General features: G+C 38.3%; 1 protein-coding gene across 5 annotated transcripts in view; it reads left to right on the top strand.

Annotated features, from left to right (window-relative positions):
- Window positions 1-20,280, top strand: part of wwc3 (WWC family member 3) — a 54,392-nt gene that overhangs the window by 15,672 nt on the left and 18,440 nt on the right. For all 5 annotated transcript variants that reach the window (XM_034314801.2, XM_034314792.2, XM_034314798.2 and 2 more), the window contains exons 2-5: window positions 8,826-8,935; window positions 10,531-10,734; window positions 13,023-13,099; window positions 13,748-13,827. In XM_034314801.2, coding sequence (XP_034170692.1) covers window positions 8,826-8,935; window positions 10,531-10,734; window positions 13,023-13,099; window positions 13,748-13,827 — 471 coding nt within the window. The remainder of the gene's footprint in view (window positions 1-8,825; window positions 8,936-10,530; window positions 10,735-13,022; window positions 13,100-13,747; window positions 13,828-20,280) is intronic.

Genomic DNA, 20,280 nt, shown 5'->3' on the forward strand with positions numbered 1-20,280 from the left:
ACTGTTAACACTCCTACGTTGAATGGTATAATATTGTTGTGGAACATCTGTGAAGCAGGTTAGTTCCTATTATCACTTACGTTATAGCAGCTGTAAGCAGTCACTCCCTCACCGTTCTCTCTTTTATTTTCTCTGCTGAGGTTAATAATAATAATAATTTAAAAATGCAGCTTATTAAGTGACGAATCAGATTCAAGAATTCAGCAGTGCTGTGGTCTAAAAGGTGTTAATTGTCACTGCAAGGACACTCCGGTTCACTATGTTGAGATGATACATATGCTACCATCATATTAAAATACTAAAATGGTCCTTTCATATGATGATTTCCAAAATGGCTAATGTATATATTTTTCCCAGCTAGATATAATTCCTTCTTGAATAGCGGGTAGGAACTGGATATAATCGGGTCTTGATACAGCAGATATCAACGTAAGTGTGCGTTATATTCCAGGCTTGGTGTGCTTGAGGGGTGAATGAGAGCTGAGTAGTTACAGCATGACCACTGATGTGACACGGCCAGAGCGAGTGTTCTTCACTAGAGACCTATAAGGAATTCAATAATGATTGAATTGACTGTTCCTTGTTTTATCCAAAGCAAGTCTCATCCTCATGATTAGAGCTCTCAGAACATCTTGGAGCATCGTGGGTAAAGCTCTTCTACCTGAAAGCTCGTCGTGTGAGATGCGTTGATCTTGTTTGGGAGAGTGAGAGAGAGACAGGAACATGATTTGTGCTGTTGAATGGCTGTGTTGTTACAGTCTGACCTGAGGGAAGCTCTCTGTTTCAGTTTCACTGATTTTCTTGATTAGGTTAAGGAGATATGGTGAATGCAATTCCAGATATATGAGTTTGTGAGTAGACATGACATATTTTTTAGGACAACAGTATGTTATTTGCTTACAGTATTCTTGAAATACAAGCTTTATCTCTGTTGTTTTTGGATTTTTTTAAGTGTTCTTTTTTTCTGAATAGAATAAAAAAAAGTTCATGTGCTTAAAGTGAGTGAAACTGCGCGAATGTTAAAAAATGACTGATAATATATAAAAAATTAAAGCACATGTCCCTGTGCTAATGTGTTAATGACTTTTTATTCACAATAAGTAATACACCAAAAAAAAGTCATCGGTACTCCAACCAGACATACTTGGGTAGTGAATATAGTTATAAGTTCCTTAATATAATTATTAATACATGACCTTATAGCAGTATGATACATTATAAGTAAGGAATGAAACACGTGCCCGTACAGGAAATAATCAATGACTAAGAGTGGATTTTTTTTTCCCAGGAATAGAACCCTCCTAAATCTTTTATTCCTCTTACGCCACAACAAGTTGCCAACATTTTTTTAAAATTTATTAAAGAATGACGCATCATCCTTTTGATCTGTTTATAGTTACAGTTAATGTTGTGGAGCATCTGCGAAACAAGTTCGTGTTATCATTTACATTATAACAGCTACAGACAGCTGTTTCCTCGCCAGCTTTCCTTTTTTTTTTCGCTTTCTTGAAGTTAATAAAACAAACAAACAAACAAAACAAAACCCAAAAACAAACAAAAAAACCAACCGCTGCAGTTTGTTGTGTTACTGAGAAATTGCAACACTTTCCATTCTGAAGACCTTCCTGTGTCAGAAAAGTTAGTTACAGTTTTACCTCTGTTACAAAATGCTGGACACTCCTTCCAAAAATGTTAATGTCTCCTCACAGAAAACTTCACCAGCAATTAAAGTTTTTTGATTGAAAATCAATTTCTTACTATAGGAAAGATAACATATACTAATAAACCAGCAAAACTAAGAGATATGCTCTTATAGAAAATTAATCAACACCATCTGATGAATCAGAATCAAGAAATCAACATATCTGTGCTATAAGTATGAAAATATGATTGCACATTATTATTGCATTTGATTTAGATTAGTATAATAAGTCACGAGCCAAGCGAATGCGTCATGAAACATCATCATTTATTAGGATATAAAATATCGTATTACAGAAGCTTTAATTTTAAATTATTTCAGTTAGTTGGAAAATTCTCTGAAGTTTCTGTTTATCTTTTTTAAAAAAATCTGACATGTGCCTACAGGCACAACTGCCACACATTCCTCGGGTGCCATAGATTTCTTAATTCCTGTTGTGAGGACTGAAAATGCTGGAATGAACTGACCATAGCGTACATGTGTACTGAGCAGTCGAGACCTGGATTAGGCTCGTATATAAAAACCACTTTCCGTATCATCAATCTTCATCTTCTGAAAGGTACCAAATGCTAAAATTAGTATATATTATTCTGTTAACTGTCATTTAGCAACAGATATATGAAAGTCCCACCTCGGCTACATGCAATCAGTTTAATTTGTATTTGTATAGCACTTTTAAAAAGTACATATTTTCACAATGTAACTTTACATAAATCCGAGTTTAGATGTAGATCCCTAACGATCAAGCCAGAGGTGACATTGGCATGAAAAACCTTCCTGAGATGACATGAGGAAGAAACGTTGAGAGGAACCAGACTCTGAAACTGGAAACTGTGTCGTTTTGCAGGTGACACCTCTGGAGCACATTCCTTCTAACTAGCAGAATTATTGACACACAACAGGGCATGCTGTTTTCGGAAAATACTCCATGACATGGTGGGGTGATGCAACCTGACGTGAAATTACTTTTACCATCCCGAAGTTACGTTTAATGTTGTGAAATGTCTCTAAAACACATTAGTTCTTGTTAACATTTACATTTTAACAGCTCTACAAAATCATTTCCTCATCTTCCTCTCTTTATTTTCTTTCTCTTGAAGATAATAAGATGAAAAGACGCAGATTGGCACGTTACAGAGAAACCGCAAAGTGTAACACACTGAAGACTTTCTTGTGCGTTAAAATTTAACGGTTATCTCTGACTTTTACAAAGTGCTGACACCGGAGACTCATTCCAAAAATGCTAAATAAATGTCTCCTTACAGAAAACAGAGAACGAGTGCATTAAAGTAAACCTGTGATTTGCAGTACAGCCGGAACTACTCTTCAGAGCTGCCTTTATGGAAAATTAATCAGCACTTGGTGACCAATCAGAATCGAGAATTCGACAGTGCTATAACTCATTTAACACAAGTCTAGGCACTGTTTTGCTAAACACATATTTGAAATATGAGTAATCTCTGTTATATATTGTTGTGACTGGTCTTGTATTTTAAAATAAACTCTTCAGGATTATTGTGTGTGTTTTTCTTTTTTTTTTTAATTAATTATTTTTTTTTTATTTGTTGTACCAGATTTTAAAGAAAAAACTGTGGTTCAACATCCAATGACTATTTACATGGTATATTAAAACACTGGTGTATAATCACAAGCAACTGAAATCTTAGTATTCATGTCCTGATGAAGGTGCAGGTAAAGACGGCTGCGTCTGGTGCCTGTTGTGTACCGGAGCTCCTTCTGCACGCTGTGTAGAGAATGATGGATAGCCTCATAGAGTCTGTAACACATGAAAATGTCGGCAAAGCTTTCAATCTAGGAGAGAAGAGTGCTTTGAAATGTGATAGCATTAGATTGGAGTGACTAGACAGGGTTGGGTATGAAGGCCCTGGCTGTTATGTCTGACCGCTAATCTCTTTGTTGCTTTTTGAATTAATGGAATAGGCTTGCATCTGTTTTAAATTGCGTCTACAGCATGCCATGTTCCATTGACCTTTCTCAGCCATGATGGTCAGAGGTCATAAGCTGCACTACTCAGAAATGTAGCACAGTCACTTTTTTTTTTTTTTTTTTTTGCAGGGCCGGCTAATGAACTGACGTATCACTTTCTTTTATTCAGCATGCTGAGTTGAGACAGTCGGGTCGGTGTGCTCGGAGTTTGACCCTTTTATCAGATCACTATTTGAGAAATGTGTTTAAACGTGAAAAATCAGCTATTTCAATCTGCTGAGTTGATAAATTGAACACCGATTTGTGCTAAATCGAATTTAAAATGTCTGTGTTGTGTAATGAAGGTTGATGATGTAGATTTTAAAAAAAAAAAAAAAAAAAAAGGTACCACAGTGCAGTTCATACGTAAGTGGGTTTTGTGGATTGGCTCTGCACCCCAGCACATGGGATTTGAGACAAACTGTGTAAACAAAGAATGTCAGCTTTAATTTAAGCCTGTTTACATCTAGGCTGTTGAATCACAGGAATATTCAGTGCTTTACAGCCTTCAGGCAGCGTGTCTTCAGCTGTAAAAGATTTACTGCAAACCTGACAGCTTTATTTAAGATCACTGTGCAAACTATTAAACTACACTGTACTTGTCTCACTTTGAATGCTGAGAACTTTTGATTCTGACTATTGGTGCTATGCAAGTTATTTTTCAGTTTTCTTTTTTTTTTTTTTTTTTGGAAACAGTTCATTCTATTTTAACAAATATTGATGTGGTTAATATTTATTAAATATCATGATCAATTTAATTCCAACCCCCTCTCCCTTTTTGCCTTTTTTCTTTGAGATGGCTTTAAAATGTCAGATTGCACCATCTTAGTGACATTACTCATCGCTGCGGACATGTGGGGGTTAAGAGCACTATTGAAATTAATAGCATGCCTTTTCTTGTGAGGCTTTACTGAATTGTGTGGTTGTGTCATACTTTGTTTTGACAGAGTTTGAACAATATTGTGTGGTTGCACAATTCTATGATGTTTCAAGATGTCTATAAAACTGAGCATGATTAGCTGTGACTGTGAAGAACACGTGCATCATGGATTTCAGTATTCAATTGTGTTGAGAATTTGGAGTGATTATGATGCAGGATTAATTACAATTAATTGCAGCCTTTAAAAGTAACAAGTGCACCATTTGCAAATCAGTTAAATAGATGTTAATTGAGAAGCATTCAGATATGTGATGTTAATAGGTATGGATAAATAGGAGTTAGATGTAGATATGTCATGTAGCTGTTGTTGCTTAGTGGAGATGATGCATGAAGTTTTTACTAAATAATGACTCTGTGAAGGACAGTAATATGGCTAATGTGCTGTTCGATGATTAGTGAGTTTTAGTAAAAATACGGCTGGCTACAGAATAAAGTGGCGGCGTTATATAAAAGTGGATTGGGTCCCATGTGTGGCGCAACTGAAAAGCATTTGCTCTGTCGTCCTGAGATCGTGTGTTTGAATCCCAGGAGTCCGCGGAAAGGAAGACTCTTTCCTCTGTCAATCACAGTGACACTAGACAATCATGGGCATCTACGAACTCATGTATGAGGAAGAGGGTGGATAGCATGTTAACCCCTGTGACGTACTCTTTATGGCCAAAGGTTTGTGGACCATCACATGAACATCACACTCATATGTGCTTTCTAGTTCATCCCAAAGGAGTTCAGTGGAGTTGAGGTCAGGGCACAGGGGCATTGTCATGCTGGAACATATTTGGGCGGCTTAAGGGCCTTTCGCACCGTGGGAACATTTTCATAGAACCTGAACTAATTGTGGAACTACCCACTTTTTGGCGTTTTTGCACCTCCGGAACTGGGTGCGATTTTAGTACCGGACTGCCTTTTTCGAGAACCAAATTAGCTCCTACTCCGGAGCAGGGTCTAACCAGCACAACTGGTACTATCCGTGACGTAAGTAGACGTTGATTGGCCAAATGCGTACGAAAATGCCCTCGCCCGCCGTGATTTAAAACGCCGTGTAAACATACCGTTCTTTCAGTCGCTTTACGTATACATCGACATTCCATGTCCATTACTGTGAAACCCACCAGACACAAAAACACAGCTCCGATCACAGCGTTCTCCATTCTCTGGTTGTTTATGTTGTTCTTTGTTTCCGTTGTTGAACGCCGCGCACAAATGACGTTGCTGTCGACCGGCTTACGTCACTTCCTAGTGCCCTCTGTCGGTGTGAATGCAACCCTTTAAATGATACTGGGAAATAGTCCGCACAAAATCGCCCAGTACTTTAGTACTGTAAATTTAGTTCTGGAACTAAAGCGGTGCAAAAGGCCCTTTAGTTCCACTGAAGAGAAATTATAAGCATTTCTGTACCCTTAGCTCCTGCCTACAGTGGCCAGATCTGCGTGATGGAAGCAGACCAAATGACAAAGAGAAGTAAGAGACGTAGTTTCCCTAAATAGTTCTTTCACCAAGGATTCAAAATGATTCCGAATTATTACACATTTTGTCAGAAATTTGTATAAATACATATTAAAAAATTGCTCGGGCAGCCAAAATAGCCCAATTCTGCAGGAAAACAAAGCACCTGGCAACCCTGCCTATAAAGTTCAATGTAACACACTAATTCACACCTGGTTTTGGGAGACAGACAAATTATGTGCAAACCTAGCAAATTGTCCCAAAGTTTAGTTTTGTCCAAATGTCCATTTCTCCACCCTTTTTTGTGTAGACTTCGCACTTTTTGCGCGATCCTCCCTCAAATAGATATGTATGAACGGGAGAAGCGTACTTTGCGTGTTGCCACATGCACAGCTCTTGAATTGCATGTGTAGGCTCGTACGCTAATGTTTTACATAACACGCAAGTTTTTTTTCCCAATACAGTTTTTTTATGTATAAACACAGGCACCAACAGACATGCGTACTTGTGCCCCACAAAGTGAACTATATGATAAATAAGTAGCTGGATAAGAATTGTTTTAACCTGTTTTAATGGTGTGAGTGATTGAGTATAATTGGGTGGGAGAACTTACTGTCTGTCTGCAACAGTAAATCTGGTCCAAATAACTAAGGCGATGGGAGGCGATGTTCTGTTACACTGGAATGTGGATTGTCTCTAGTGCTGTCTGTTAAAAGAGAATATTTCACTTCCAAATGCTGTGCCATGTTCGTCTACTGAAATAGAAATCCTGACTGGATATAAGGAAGAGTCTCACCAGTTATTCAGTAGCATTTATTTCCTTCATGGGTCTATTATTTACTCTCTGTGGAAGTGGTTGCCATTTATTTACCAAAGATAAAATATTCGGTAATATGTGCTGAGATTATTTTTGAATAACGATTTTATCTGGTATCAGCAATCCAAATGATTAAATGATTCATAAGCTTCATAATCGTCTACAAGGTCATTAAAATTGTCCACTGAGCAAATTAATCATCGAAGCGATGCGGTTGATGATATTGTCAGTTAAACCTAAAATTTGTTTCTAAGACTATTCTGATGCACTGTTTCACTTGCGCCAAACACATGTTTAATTACTACCTTATTATAGAACTGTTATGTAGGCTTACCTGCCATTATGAAAAGTGGTTTCAGGACAATTAATGTGTAGGATGATTGCTTTAATTTTCTGAAGTTAAAAAGCAGCAGCGTAACACAAGATTTTCTTCCAACGTGAAACTAATTAGGACGGATGGACGCATTAAAAGAAACCGTGCCAACACGTCTGCAATATGTTTTTGTCTGTAACGAAGGCAAGAAACAAGTTTATGTGAAACGCATTTTAAATAAACCATTTAACAATGATTACATGACAGATCAGCTGTTTAGTTGGAGGTCATTGAAGTGAAGAATGCTGTGTTCAAGTCGTTTATTTTTATTCACTTTGCTCATTTGTGTTAAGGTGGTTTATTTGTATTCAGGGGGTTTAGTTTAAGTATAGTATTTGTGTTCAAGTTGTTTATTTTTATTCAGGTTGCTCATTTGTATTCAGGTTGCTCATTTGTGTTAAGGTGTTTTATTTGTATTTAGGTTGTTTGTGTTCAGGTATTTTTTTTTTAGCTTGTTTATTTATATTCGGATTGTTGATTTGTATTCTGGTTGTTTATTTTATGTAGTATTTGTGTTCAGGTCATTTATTTGTCTTAAAGTTGTTCTAGTTAGTGTATTTGTGTTCAGTCTATTTGGGTTTTTTTTTTCCAGGTAGTTTATTTGCATTCAGTTCATTTATTTGTGTTTTTAGGTAGTTTATGTGTGTTCAGGTAGTTGTGTGTTCAAGTAGTTTATTTGCCTCAGTTGAATTCACCTAGCTCGCGTTCTATAAGTTGCGACCTAAATGTAAAATCTGATGACTGTGCGAAATAAGCGTGAGCTGGCGATTATGTAACAACACCGCCGGTGTAGTTACATCTTGAGAACACATGGGCTTTTATTCATGCAAGATTTCAACATTGTCCTGCCACAGACAAAACTCTTCAGGTCAGTATGATTCCTTGTGTAATTGGTTTGTTGTTTTGTTTGTTTATTTGTTTGTTTGATTTTTCTCTGCTCGACCACATGGAATTCGCCCCTTGAGGAGACCAGAGCAAACACAGGAAACACAAAACAGGAGGCTCTCAGTGGATGAAGAAGAGAGAGCCACAGCGCTGTGGTTTTACTGTAGAGTAACAGTGCAGCGGCTCTGATGGAGACCTGCTTTGTTCTGCCTGGAATGTGTTTATGGGCAGCTTCTTCCTGCCGAGCGTGTATTACACCCATTTCTGACCCGTGGGTGAAGAGATCAGCAGCCGCTGACAGACTGAACATACATTCATTAGAGATTGCGAGGAATTTTCCAGATTTTTCAGATGCCTATGCAGCTTTGTTCCACTAATGCCTAGCCTTTCAGCTGAAACTCTTCTTTATTCTTCATTGTGCCCATGTTTTGTAGACATGTTAAAGTGTGACACGGGGTTAAAAATATGTTTTGTGCTCTGGAAAAGTTTGTGCAGGCTGGGTTCACTCTGTTTCATAGAGCTAGAAATGAGTCACTTTAACCAGCTAATTGAGTGAATGTCTAAGCTTTAATTTGTGTCAGTATGCAGAGGCTTATTAAAAATGTGCTTATGCTCTTTTTTCTTTTTCTCTTTTTCTTTTAAATATGCTCATATATTCCTCTGTCTCTCTTGTCTGTAGGATTACTAAACCCCTGACGTTTGCCGACTGTGTGGGTGATGAGCTTCCTCTGGGCTGGGAGGTTGTGTATGACCAGCAGATTGGGGTTTACTACATCGACCACATAAACAGTGAGTTTAACTCCTGTACTCCTCCTTTCCCTCATAACACACACAAAACCATTCTGCTTGGGCCATGCATGATTATTATGGGGTGTGTTTTAATAAATATTTCTTATTAAAATTCATATATACAGTCATATACAGTTGAGTGCAAAAGTTTGCAACCCCCGTTGTTTTGAATGAGTAAGGCCATCATGGCATTGCCTCACTCGTCATTTTTCTTTAAAAGATTGATGTGCAGGGTTGATGTCAACAAATTCCTCAAATTTCTTAAAACGTATATTTAAGTTACTTAAGGCATTTAGTATTCAAACACATTTAAATAAATGGGCTTAGCCCAATATATTGTACTGACACAGACATTATGCAAGGTAAAAGTGTCTGTTTCTCATAATAAGCAGGTACTGTCATAATTTTATTATAATGTATGTTGCATATTTGCTCACACAGTGTTTTAGTCCATTTTTTAGGCAGCCTGGGATCTACGTAATGATCCACGGGCCATTATGTAATGGTGTGTGTGTGTGTGTATATATGTGTGTGTGTGTATATATATATATATATATATATATATATATATATATATATATATATAGTATGTATATGTATGTATGTATGTATGTATGTGTGTGTGTGTGTGTGTGTGTGTGTGTGTGTGTGTGTGTGTATATATATATATATATATATATATATATATATATATATATATATATATATATATATATATATAATACCCACAGCCTACTTACAGATATTATCACTATTAGGATTCATCTTTATATTGAAAAATGTATGAAAGCGTAAAGTGTGATCTAAATGACATGCATTTATTTACAGCCATTTTCTTATCAAGTGACACAAGGGTCAGTCGGCTGTAAGTGTATTTTTATACACTCTTAAGGGTTGTTTGGAGTAAATTATCCTGAGTGTTCTAAGTAGAACCCTTTAGGAGACTAAGAACCCTTAATTATCTTATGAACCCTTAAAGAACCCTTGAAGAACCTTTTTTTCCTGAGAGTGTAGATTCGACTCAAATATGGTGTCTTAAACGTTTAAATGTGGATTTTTTCCCCCACATTTTTTTCTTTTTCTGATTTAAATGTTCAGAACTCTCTACATACTTTATTTTCCAAATACTGCTCATCTGTACTTTATGTACTATATATAGTATATTCATCTGTGTTCTAATTTGAATCCTTTTTTTTTTTTTTTTTTTTTTTTTTTTTTTTTACTTTTAACCCTGTCTGCTTTGTTTCGCATTAGTCTGTGTTAATGGAGCAGTTGCCAAGTTCAGTTCCTTGTAAGAATAATCTTACTTGGCTAATTAAATCCTTTCTGATTCTGAAATAATATTCAAACAGTACAGTTTGTTCTGGCAGTCCTGCCAATATTTCCATAACGAAGCTATGAAGAGTATAGGGAAAGGGAGCAGTGTTTGAGATATAGGTTGGAAAAGCATTTGCAGTGCCATGAGGGAGTGTGATTTATCTACTAATCAGTCACTCTCAATCTCAGGACATTATACAGGATCTAGCTAGCACAGCTTGCAGCTTTGGAGCATATTCATGATATTCACACACATCCCGATGCTGCTGTTCTCACAGAAACCACGCAGATCGAGAACCCGCGGACCCAATGGCGCCAGGAGCAGGAGCGCATGCTGAAGGAGTATCTGGTGGTGGCGCAGGAGGCCCTCAATGCCAAGAAGGAGATGTACCTGATCAAGCAGCAGAGGCTGGAGCTGGCGCAGCAGGAGATGCAGCTCTTCAACCAGCTTAGCCAGGACGACAACCGCTCCGTCACCAGCTGTGAGATCACACACACACACTCGCACTGACTCATTCACACACACGCACACAGAGCCGGTTGTATTGTGGGCGTTTTAATTTAAGGGCTCTATAACTCATTGACTGGTAGAGCCCGTCCGTTTCCTCACCTCGGCTTCTCTGACCTCCTCCCTTCCTCTCTTTCTTTCTCCCTCCTCTTCAGCGAGTGCTCTCTCACTGCACTAGCAGACCCCTCCTTTTCCTCTTTCCTCCTCCTCCTCCTTTCCCGCTTGCCCTCGCCTTTTTTCATTCACCAGTTCTCACCCTACATTCTTCTTTTTCTGACTGAATAAATGCGTGTCACACACCTTATTGAAAGTTGGTAGTAATAAACATATGTTTTAAAATTTTTATAAAAGTCTATTTTTTTTTTTTTTTGTCCTCAAAAATGATAAATTCACCTTTTGGTTCATTTGTTTCATATATTATCTCCTTACACTGTACAGCTGTTTTACTGATTATTGTATTAGTGGGGAGTACGGAGTAGAGCAGCACGATAGTGATCAAAATACTAAGTATTTTGCTGAATATTTAACTAATTATTAATGCAATTATTCAGTCAATTAAGAACAAAATAGGTTTATTGCACTTTACCATTTATTATTTTTACAAATGTGGAATTCTTTGAATTGAAATAAGAGATCCTTAATTTGACAGTTAATGAATGAATGAATGATAAATGACTGAATGACCACATAAGCCTTAATCTCTCATTTACTTTTGTGATCTCAATGAAGCAGGATTAATAACATCGCTATTTAACTTTCAGCTAAGCTTACCCATATTGTAGTCGTTTGTGTTGCAATTCTAGCACAGCATATTTAATATTCAACAGGCTTTTTTTAATCCTTCTGATACATGACTGACCCTGTTTACACTTCATCTTTTTATGCATCATGAGTATCAGGATTATGTCTGGATTAGAGATGATCCACGTAAAAGTGCAGGTGTAAATAAACCGAAGCTGCATTCATGACAGATTCAGATCTGTTAACACAAACCACTTCAAGAGACGCATTTTAGCCAGATGTTATGCAGCTGTGAATGCGTCTGTCTCATCAAGCCACATTCGACAACCAGAATTCTTCCTTGCGTCGTTTTATGTCACAGTGCTGGTGAATGCTCAAAGCATTAGTGAGAAGGTGTTGATTAATTTTCTGTAACAGCAGCTCTGACCGTAGTGCCAGCTCTAAAGCAGATCACAGGTTCATATTAATGCGCTCATTCTGGTATGTTATGGTTTCTATAGTAACACCTTGCACAGGGGTGTCTAAAATCAGAGGTAAACCTGTCTTTAAGCTTTCTGACCTTGGACAGTCGTCAGAATGAAGAGCTTTTCGCTTTACAGTTTCTCAGTAACATGACTGGCTGAATTTTCATCTTATTAACTTTAAGAGAGAAAAAAAGAGAAGGAACAACTGTTTATAGCTGTTAAGAGGTAAGTAATAACAGGTACTAACTTGTTTCGTGGACTTTTCACAACATTAAATGTGTATGTACTTGGATAAAAAGTATGATGTGTTGTTCTTTATTAAAATAATAATTATTGGCAATGGCGAATGGCTGTGGTACAAGAGGAATTAACCCCTCTGGGACGTGCTGTCATAGTAAGATCATTCACCTGTCACCACCAGTCATTGATTATTTTCCTATAACAGCACGTCCCCAAGTGTTTTACGCTTTACTTAAAAATAAAAAAAAAAACTAAAAAAAAAAAAAACACACACACACTTCTAAGTAGAGTGTAAATGGCACACACATTTGTGATCTTTCACATAAAGCACATGAAAACATGGAAAGATGGTGGTAGAATGTAATAATTTGATTTGCATACATTACAGATTTCAGTCAGTCTAATCAGAGACGTATTTGACTCCTAACCTTTGTGGTTAAAAGCTTATCAGGATACAAGCAACATGCAAACCACCAGGTCTGGTGTACACCACGTCTTTGATTATCGTCGATGCATGAACGGATATCAAGAGTATGACAAGAATGCACTTCAACCCTCCAACTGTCCGAGTTGAATGCGGAAGGAGAAAAAGTGGCAGATGGCGGGAAAGAAGGAAAAATAAGCACAAAAGCCCTTTAATCATAGGACACTGTATCCACCCCCCCCCCCCCCCCCCCCCCCCGCTTTCTTTTTCTCCGTTTGTGTGACAGCCAGAGTACAATGGAGTTGAATTTCAGTGCTTGCGTTCCTTCATTCATGTTCTCTTGCTCACCCTGTCGATCTGTCTCACTGTCGTACTCTTTCTGTCTTTTTGCAGCACACTCTGGCTCTTCTTCAAATGCAAAATATGACCCTGACCAAATCAAAGCGGAAATCGCCTGTAGGCGTGAGCGGGTAAGTCATTATCCTCAGAGAACAATGCCTCAGATGTCACGCCTAGGAGGGGCCTGTTTGGGAAGACATTGGGGTCCCGTGTGTGTGTGTGTGTGTGTGTGTGTGTGTGTGTGTGTGTGTGTGTGTGTGTGTGTGTGTGTGTGTGTAGGACTGATTAGCAAACTCTGGTTTCCCGGGATTGAAGTTATGATTGTTGTGTATATATACAGTATGAGTTACATCACACATATTCCCAAACAAGCAGTGACACTTTAAGTAGCCATTTTACTCTTATAACAAACATTTCCTTCTTACTTTAGTGCTGAAATATTTATTCAGAAGATCTCAGCAGAATCAGCTCACACTGCAGAGCTAGGGTACTACTGGAATGTGTTTTTGAGGGTGTGTGTGTGTATGTGTGGGCAGGGCCTTTTCCTCTTCCTGTATGTGTGGGTTAGGGGTGGTGGTGTGAGACCTTTCTGTTTAGTGATGACTCTGCTTCCCAAGATTCCCCCCTCCCACACCCTGTATTGACAGAAGTCCGCTATGTGTGTTTGTGTAAAACCCTTCCAGTGCTTATATTTATATATATATATAATGTGTGTGTGTGTGTGTATGTGTGTAATCTGTATGTAACATCTATTATAATTCCAGCTGTTGTGTCCCCAGCTTTCTAGGCTCAAACAGGAGCTGGCCCAGATGAGACAGGAGCTGCAATTCAAGGAAATGGGAGTAGAGACACTACAAGAGTGAGTTTTACACATACACATGCATGTGGAAAGTGAAATACAAGCCACATCTATTCCACCTATTTATCCTTCCCTTTGTTTGGAGCTTCACTAGAAAGGTGCCTTTAATTCCCAGTGTATTTGGCCTACTCTGTGTGTTGGGGTTCTTGCATGTAGAGTGTCAGTGCACATTGACTTTGGCAGGGTTTAAGCATTTTGGTATCAGATTCAGACATTAACATTTATTTATTTGGCAGGTGCTTTTTTTTTTTTTTTTTTTTTTTTAAGGGCTGGACAAGTTATGAATTAATTAGCTAGCCCATGTTTTGGTTGCCTGGAAACCTCACTGACTTGGCTAAAAAGTAGAAGATAATGTAATGGAATAATGTATGCCAAGCTATGTATTGAATTAATACAGACTAATGGGGGAAAAAAATCAAGTACATGATGATTATCCTTTTCTAACAAAGTTTCTAATGTAGCACATCCTTTTTATGCCCTCGACAAAAGGCCACCAAATCAATGGCTATGAGATTTAGTGATATGTTTAACCAAAAATTGACTTCATGTTGTGCTAGCAGGAGAGTTATATGACAGCTTTGCATTGCACTTTATTTTGCTCAGTTTGGTGACTGTTTCTGAAAAGATCATCTAAATAATCCACCTTGTAAAAATCAATCTTTCAAGCAGTGGAATTCAGAAGCATGCGCTGTTGTTACAGCATCAAAGTGCATCCCATCACTGTGAATTGCATTACATTTAAACATATGCATCAAATCATTAAGTCAGTAAGGATTAGGGTCTTTTTCTGGTTGTTGAACCTACTAGTCTGTAACTATGAATAGTCCAGATGTGTAATCGTCTTCTCCTGGGTGCCCAGAATATAGATTTGTCCGCCCCTGAATGTATCCAGAGAAACCTATAGGTGAAAGAGCCTTTTTCATAAACCCAGTAGCAGCTCTCTGGCCTGAGATTTAAACTCACAACCACCGACAAAGAACCATAACCACTGAGCTTGCAGTTCCTGAAAACTCCATGACTGTTCGTTTATCAATTACCGGACTTTCCAATGAGACTCTTCACTGAGACCCTTGGATAAAAGTACTACCACACTTCCATAAGATTGGTAAAAGTCACTGAAACTCAAAGCTTGAATGTGAATTTGTATCCTAAAGTCTGTGAGAAGGTTCATGCCCAACCGAAATGTGTGCATAGCTGTATGTTTGATTTTAACCAGTATACATACACAAGACAGCTTTTTTGTGGGGGCATATTGTCCCGCACTCCTTTGGTATGATGATTGTGAGCCTTGTTGGAAATTACTGCTACTCATCCGCGTGGTGCAATACCAGTCCTAACAGTGGAGGCATTGTAACAAAAAATGATGCAACGTCAGTGGCAGACTGAGCAAACTAGAGCTGTCTCAAATGCTGTTCTATGTTAGTATATTGTTTATTTTACATTGCTTTCATGTACAAACTCATCTAAAGTGTGTACTCCAGAATACACTAAAATAGTAGGCTACATCCTAAATAACTTTGCGTACAAGGTTATAGGATGCAATTTGAGACCCAGCTCATGACAACAGCTATGAGAATTCACCATATTCACATTTCAGCCATGTTTGTGATGTCACACTCAGGGTGGGAAAAGGTGAAGCTATCGGTCAGCAACATTTAAATAACGGCCAAGAAAAACAGCAACTATTCATCAATAGCAACAACGAAGGGGACCGAGTTTACATCTAAAGCAGGGGTGGAAATATCACTAGTCCTGGACAAGCTGATTGTGCCTGGTCTGTCAGTAGAACTTCTACAAGTCGGCTTAATTCGATTGCTTGGATCAGAATCGGAAACACGAACATAACCGAGCAAAATAAAGAGCAATGCAAAGCGGACTGTCCTGCCAGCACAAACGTGTATATATAAAAAAAAAAAGCTAGCCGGACACAAATATCTTTTAAGTGCAATCCAGTGAGAGCTCACTGCTGAAACATTGGCCAAGGACTTGCTGACTCTTGTTGATGGGCACAAACACAACATGCTACTTCACACGTTTTTTTAGAAGAGGAGAATGACTACAGCTGCTCCGAGTATTTATTTATATACTCATTTGTATCTGTATTAATGTACTTAACTAACTAGTTCACCATAAGCATTACGGCTTCAGCATACACAAGACGTAAAAGCTGTTTCATACCGCTCTTCTGCCAACTGACCACCTTTATATCGCAGACCAACACCACATTTACACTCCATATGGCAAACACAGTACACACGTATCCCAGAAACCAGTGGGGCTAAATGTGGAACTGTTTATGTAGCAAGCCCTAAATGCTGTGTGATTATAGCACACGATCTTAGAACCCAAGCAGCCCAAACAATGCTCTCACTAATTTTCTCTCACACTCTTACCATCACTCCTTACTACCTGCAATAAAATTTAGACTTGTTTTTATGGACAGTGTAGTTCAGAGTGAGTATATTATGTAATTGTGAGCATTATTCAGTTCAGTGAAGCAGCAAAAGCAACATTTACCTCATAGTGGAGCATTCTTAAAATAGCTGCAGTGGACAGGGCCTGCTTAAAACCTCACGGCTCATTTTTTTAGGGGTTTTAGGCGTGTTTAAGGGGACGTCACACGCGCGCTTGTGTGGTGGTGGGGGGACATGTTTTTATATGTTGGTGGGGACCAGGTGTCACCACAAGGATAGGAATGTCTGACAGTTTTGACATTATGGAGACATTTGGCTGGTCCTCACAAGGAAAAAAATAATGTTTTTATTTAAAAAAAAAAAAAAAACTCTCACAAGGATAGTATGACAAATGTGTGTGCTTTTTTTTTTGTGTGAACCGATAGGACCTGACTATGTAGGAAATCCAGACAAAAACAGAGGTAACCAACAAGATAGTCCTAACAACATAAAGCACTTTTTTTAAAAAAATAAAAGCTATACTGTATTTATCATTTGTATCAAACCTTAAAGGGAAAAAAACTATTCTTAAGGTATAAAACATAATTATTACATAGAGCTAACAATATACGTTACGTACATGTAATGTTATGTCCTGAAATGTCACAAAAACAAACGCGTAGTTGTGTATGTGTGACATGGTGTTCTGGAAAAGGAGACTCCACCTCAGGAAGAGGATGCACCAGTGGAGTGGAGAGAGCCAAGGCAGGAAAGAGAGAGAGAGAGGGAGAGGGAGAGAGACATAGAGAGGAGGGAGGTAGAGGGGCTGAAAAGTGTAGTTTGAAAAACAGAGATATCTGGCAGCAAATTCCTCACTTCTTCCTGCGTCCCAGTGAGCAGGCTTATCTTTTAGATAGAACACAACTCAAGTGGCTCCCAGAATAGCAGCTTAAAGCAATGTTTTAAAGAAGATTGAGGTGCCGTCCCTGCTCTAATGTTATTTAGGAAAAGAGTCTATCTGTAGTTCTCAGAGTGGGGTGCGGGAACCTCCAGCAGTCTCTGAAGCACAGCCAGGAAGGCCTCCTTTTTCTTTTTTTTTCTTTTTTTAATATTACAATGATGAAAATCTCACCATTATAACTCACCATTATATTTATATATTTATGTAAAATCTGAGAGTAGTGCATGTTTAAGGCAAATCACGCGTTTATATTAATGCTCTCTTTCTAATATGTTGCTGTTTCTATAGTAACAACTTATTCACAGGGCCTTGGATTGCGGACGCTCTATATTTATATGACTAATAATAAATGGATTAAATGATATGTTATTTAATAAAGAAAAATATAATCACTGATGTGATGAAGCTTTCTGTAAGGAGACATTTATTTAACATTTATGGAAGGAGTCAACAGTGTCAGAAGTTTCAGTCAGTAAGTTTTCCACCATGGGAAAGCTTTTCAGTTTCTTTCTAACTAGCTCTTATAACATATAACAGGAGCTAACTTGTCTTGTGGACTTTGCACAACATTAAATACAACTATAAATGGGTAAAAGGCACAGCGTGTTTGATTATTTTCCTATTATAGTACACGCTGTGTTGAATGGGTTTAATCCAAATTTAAATCACTTAAACAAGTAAGGTTCTGCACAATGTTATATACAACAAGAAACGGAGGAGAATAACTGTATATATGTATATCTAATCAGGTCGTAGTCACTGTACAGTTTTTCTCCTGCCTGTGGTTTGAGCCTAATGTGACAGACAGTCCTGTTTTCCTCTTAATGAGAGCGTCTGGGCCTGTAAGTCAGGGCCGTAATGAGTCGACTGGCTTAACTGGAGCATCCACACAACAAAAACAACACAATCACTGGTGAGTCAGAAGTGTCTAGACGGCGTGAGGGTGCATTTCAGACCTCTACCCTAATTCAGAGTGAGCGTTCTTTAAAAAAGAAAAAGAAGAAAAAGAAAATTGCAAACGTATATACCTACCTCGCGCCCAGTGTTCTCATTGGTCAAAATTAATTGGTTATATGTCTTAAAATCACACACATAGGATTCTAAAGTCAATAGTTTCATTTATTGTCTCTTGCCAGAAAAGATAAAACTCATTAAACAGTTTTAAAATAATAATTTATACCACAGCACTGTTGAATTTTTGAATCTGATTGGTCAAAATTGATTAATTTTTCGCCATTTCACAGGTTAATCTGCGTGTTCTAATACGTTGTTGTTTCTGCAGTAACAAGTTGCACATGGGCTTGTATGGCGGATGCTCCACATAACCTGATTTTTCTTTTTTAACAAGCATATATAATTGTTGATATTGTGACATTTTCTATAAAAAAAAAACACTTTAAATATTATAAAGTGTTATCAAGTATACTCCACTGTTAGTGTAACAATCAGAAGTTAAGCTCTTCCTTTAAATTTCCCAACAGGGGAAGGTCTTCAGGACAGAGGTCTTTGCACTTTGGGGTTTCTTGGTAACATGACAAGCTGGATTTTTTTGTCTTATTAACTTCAAGAGCGAGGGGAAAAAAGAGGCTGGAGAGGGAACATGTATAGCTGCTAAGTGATAACTAACTTGTTTTGCGGACGTTATTTATTTATTGGAGAATAATCAACTTCACCCCGTCATGTTTTCTTCTTTAAATAGCATACATAATAATATACATGCACATCTAACACAGTACAAAGACAAATGTTACATCAGATAAAACATGAATAGATGTTATAGTCCATGTTAATAGAAATGCACAAATACCAGAGCAGAACTTGTTTTGCCAATTGAAAATAACAAGCATGCGGTACAGCAAAAGGAAGAGGAGATGAAGCATTGGGAGCATGGCTCTGTGTGGGAGCTTGGTATGGAGGTACTGTGATGATGTAGTGCAGAGCTGTGTGTGTGTGTGCGTGTGCGTGTGCGTGTGTGTGTGTGTGTGTGTGTGTTGAGGGTGGGGCACTCAGTGCTGGGCAGACGGAGATGTGGGGCAGACCGGGCAGGGCTGTCCATGGAAGCTGCAGGTTTGAGGGGAAACAAAGGCCTGCTTGTGTGGAGAGCATTGAGGAGGAGGAGGAGGAGGAGGAGGAGGAGGCAGTGAGTACCTGATGTTGGAGGAAGGTGGCTGCAGGAAGGAGCACGTGGCAGGAGTGTGGGACCGCTGCCAGAAAGCAACTGATGAAGACAACTCTCTCTATGATTGTTCTCAACTGATCCCTTTCTTTTCTCTTTAATGTGGTGGTTATTTAAAGAAGGCTTATTATTGGCTTTAAGTACTTGAAAGAAAAAACCAGGATGGTTGGGTTAAGTGTTCTGTTAGTTCTGCCAAAACTTGTACAAGGAAATTTTGCCTGCTGAGAAAATGAATGAGCGGGTATTTAGGATGTTTAAACAGTGTGTGTGGGGCAGCGTGATAATGAGTGAAATGATACAAATACACCAATCAATCATTAAATAAAGACACAAGCAAGTCACCACTGATAACACAATTTAGTGCAATAAAAACGTATCTAACCTCCGGTTTTACTCAAGCTTGCTAATATCATGCTCGGTCATGAGCAATAAAATGGAAGCCAACAAAATCATGATCGCAGGGTTGGCACATTCTGTGGATGTGGACGGAGCTTTCCAAGTCAGCATTTCTGGCAGTGATCATGTGTTTTTAGTTGTCAGTGACGTTTCCTGATGATGTCTTTAGCTGAAAATTTTTCCATTATTCTTTTTTTTTTCCTGAACCTGGAATTAAACAGAGCCAGATGTTAGTATGTTCGCCACCATCACTGAAATAACTGCATTGTTTAAAGGGGGGGGAAAAAGCAGAGAAACTGAAGCTGGGCCTCAAGCTTTGCCATGACTCAGATATGTTCAAGTGTGTTGAATGCACTACAGGTATGAAATATTGTAGCGTGCATGACAGTACAGTACAGGACCCGAGCCCAGGTTTCCTCATGTTTGCAGGAATGCCATTTTGTTTCTCTGCTCAACATTTCAAGCGTAACGCACATGCAGCACCAGAACATGTCCCCAGTCACACACACAATCATGTATTCTGTTTT

This window comes from Pangasianodon hypophthalmus, chromosome 2 (assembly GCF_027358585.1).
Source record: "Pangasianodon hypophthalmus isolate fPanHyp1 chromosome 2, fPanHyp1.pri, whole genome shotgun sequence".
NCBI classification, from domain to species: domain Eukaryota; kingdom Metazoa; phylum Chordata; class Actinopteri; order Siluriformes; family Pangasiidae; genus Pangasianodon; species Pangasianodon hypophthalmus.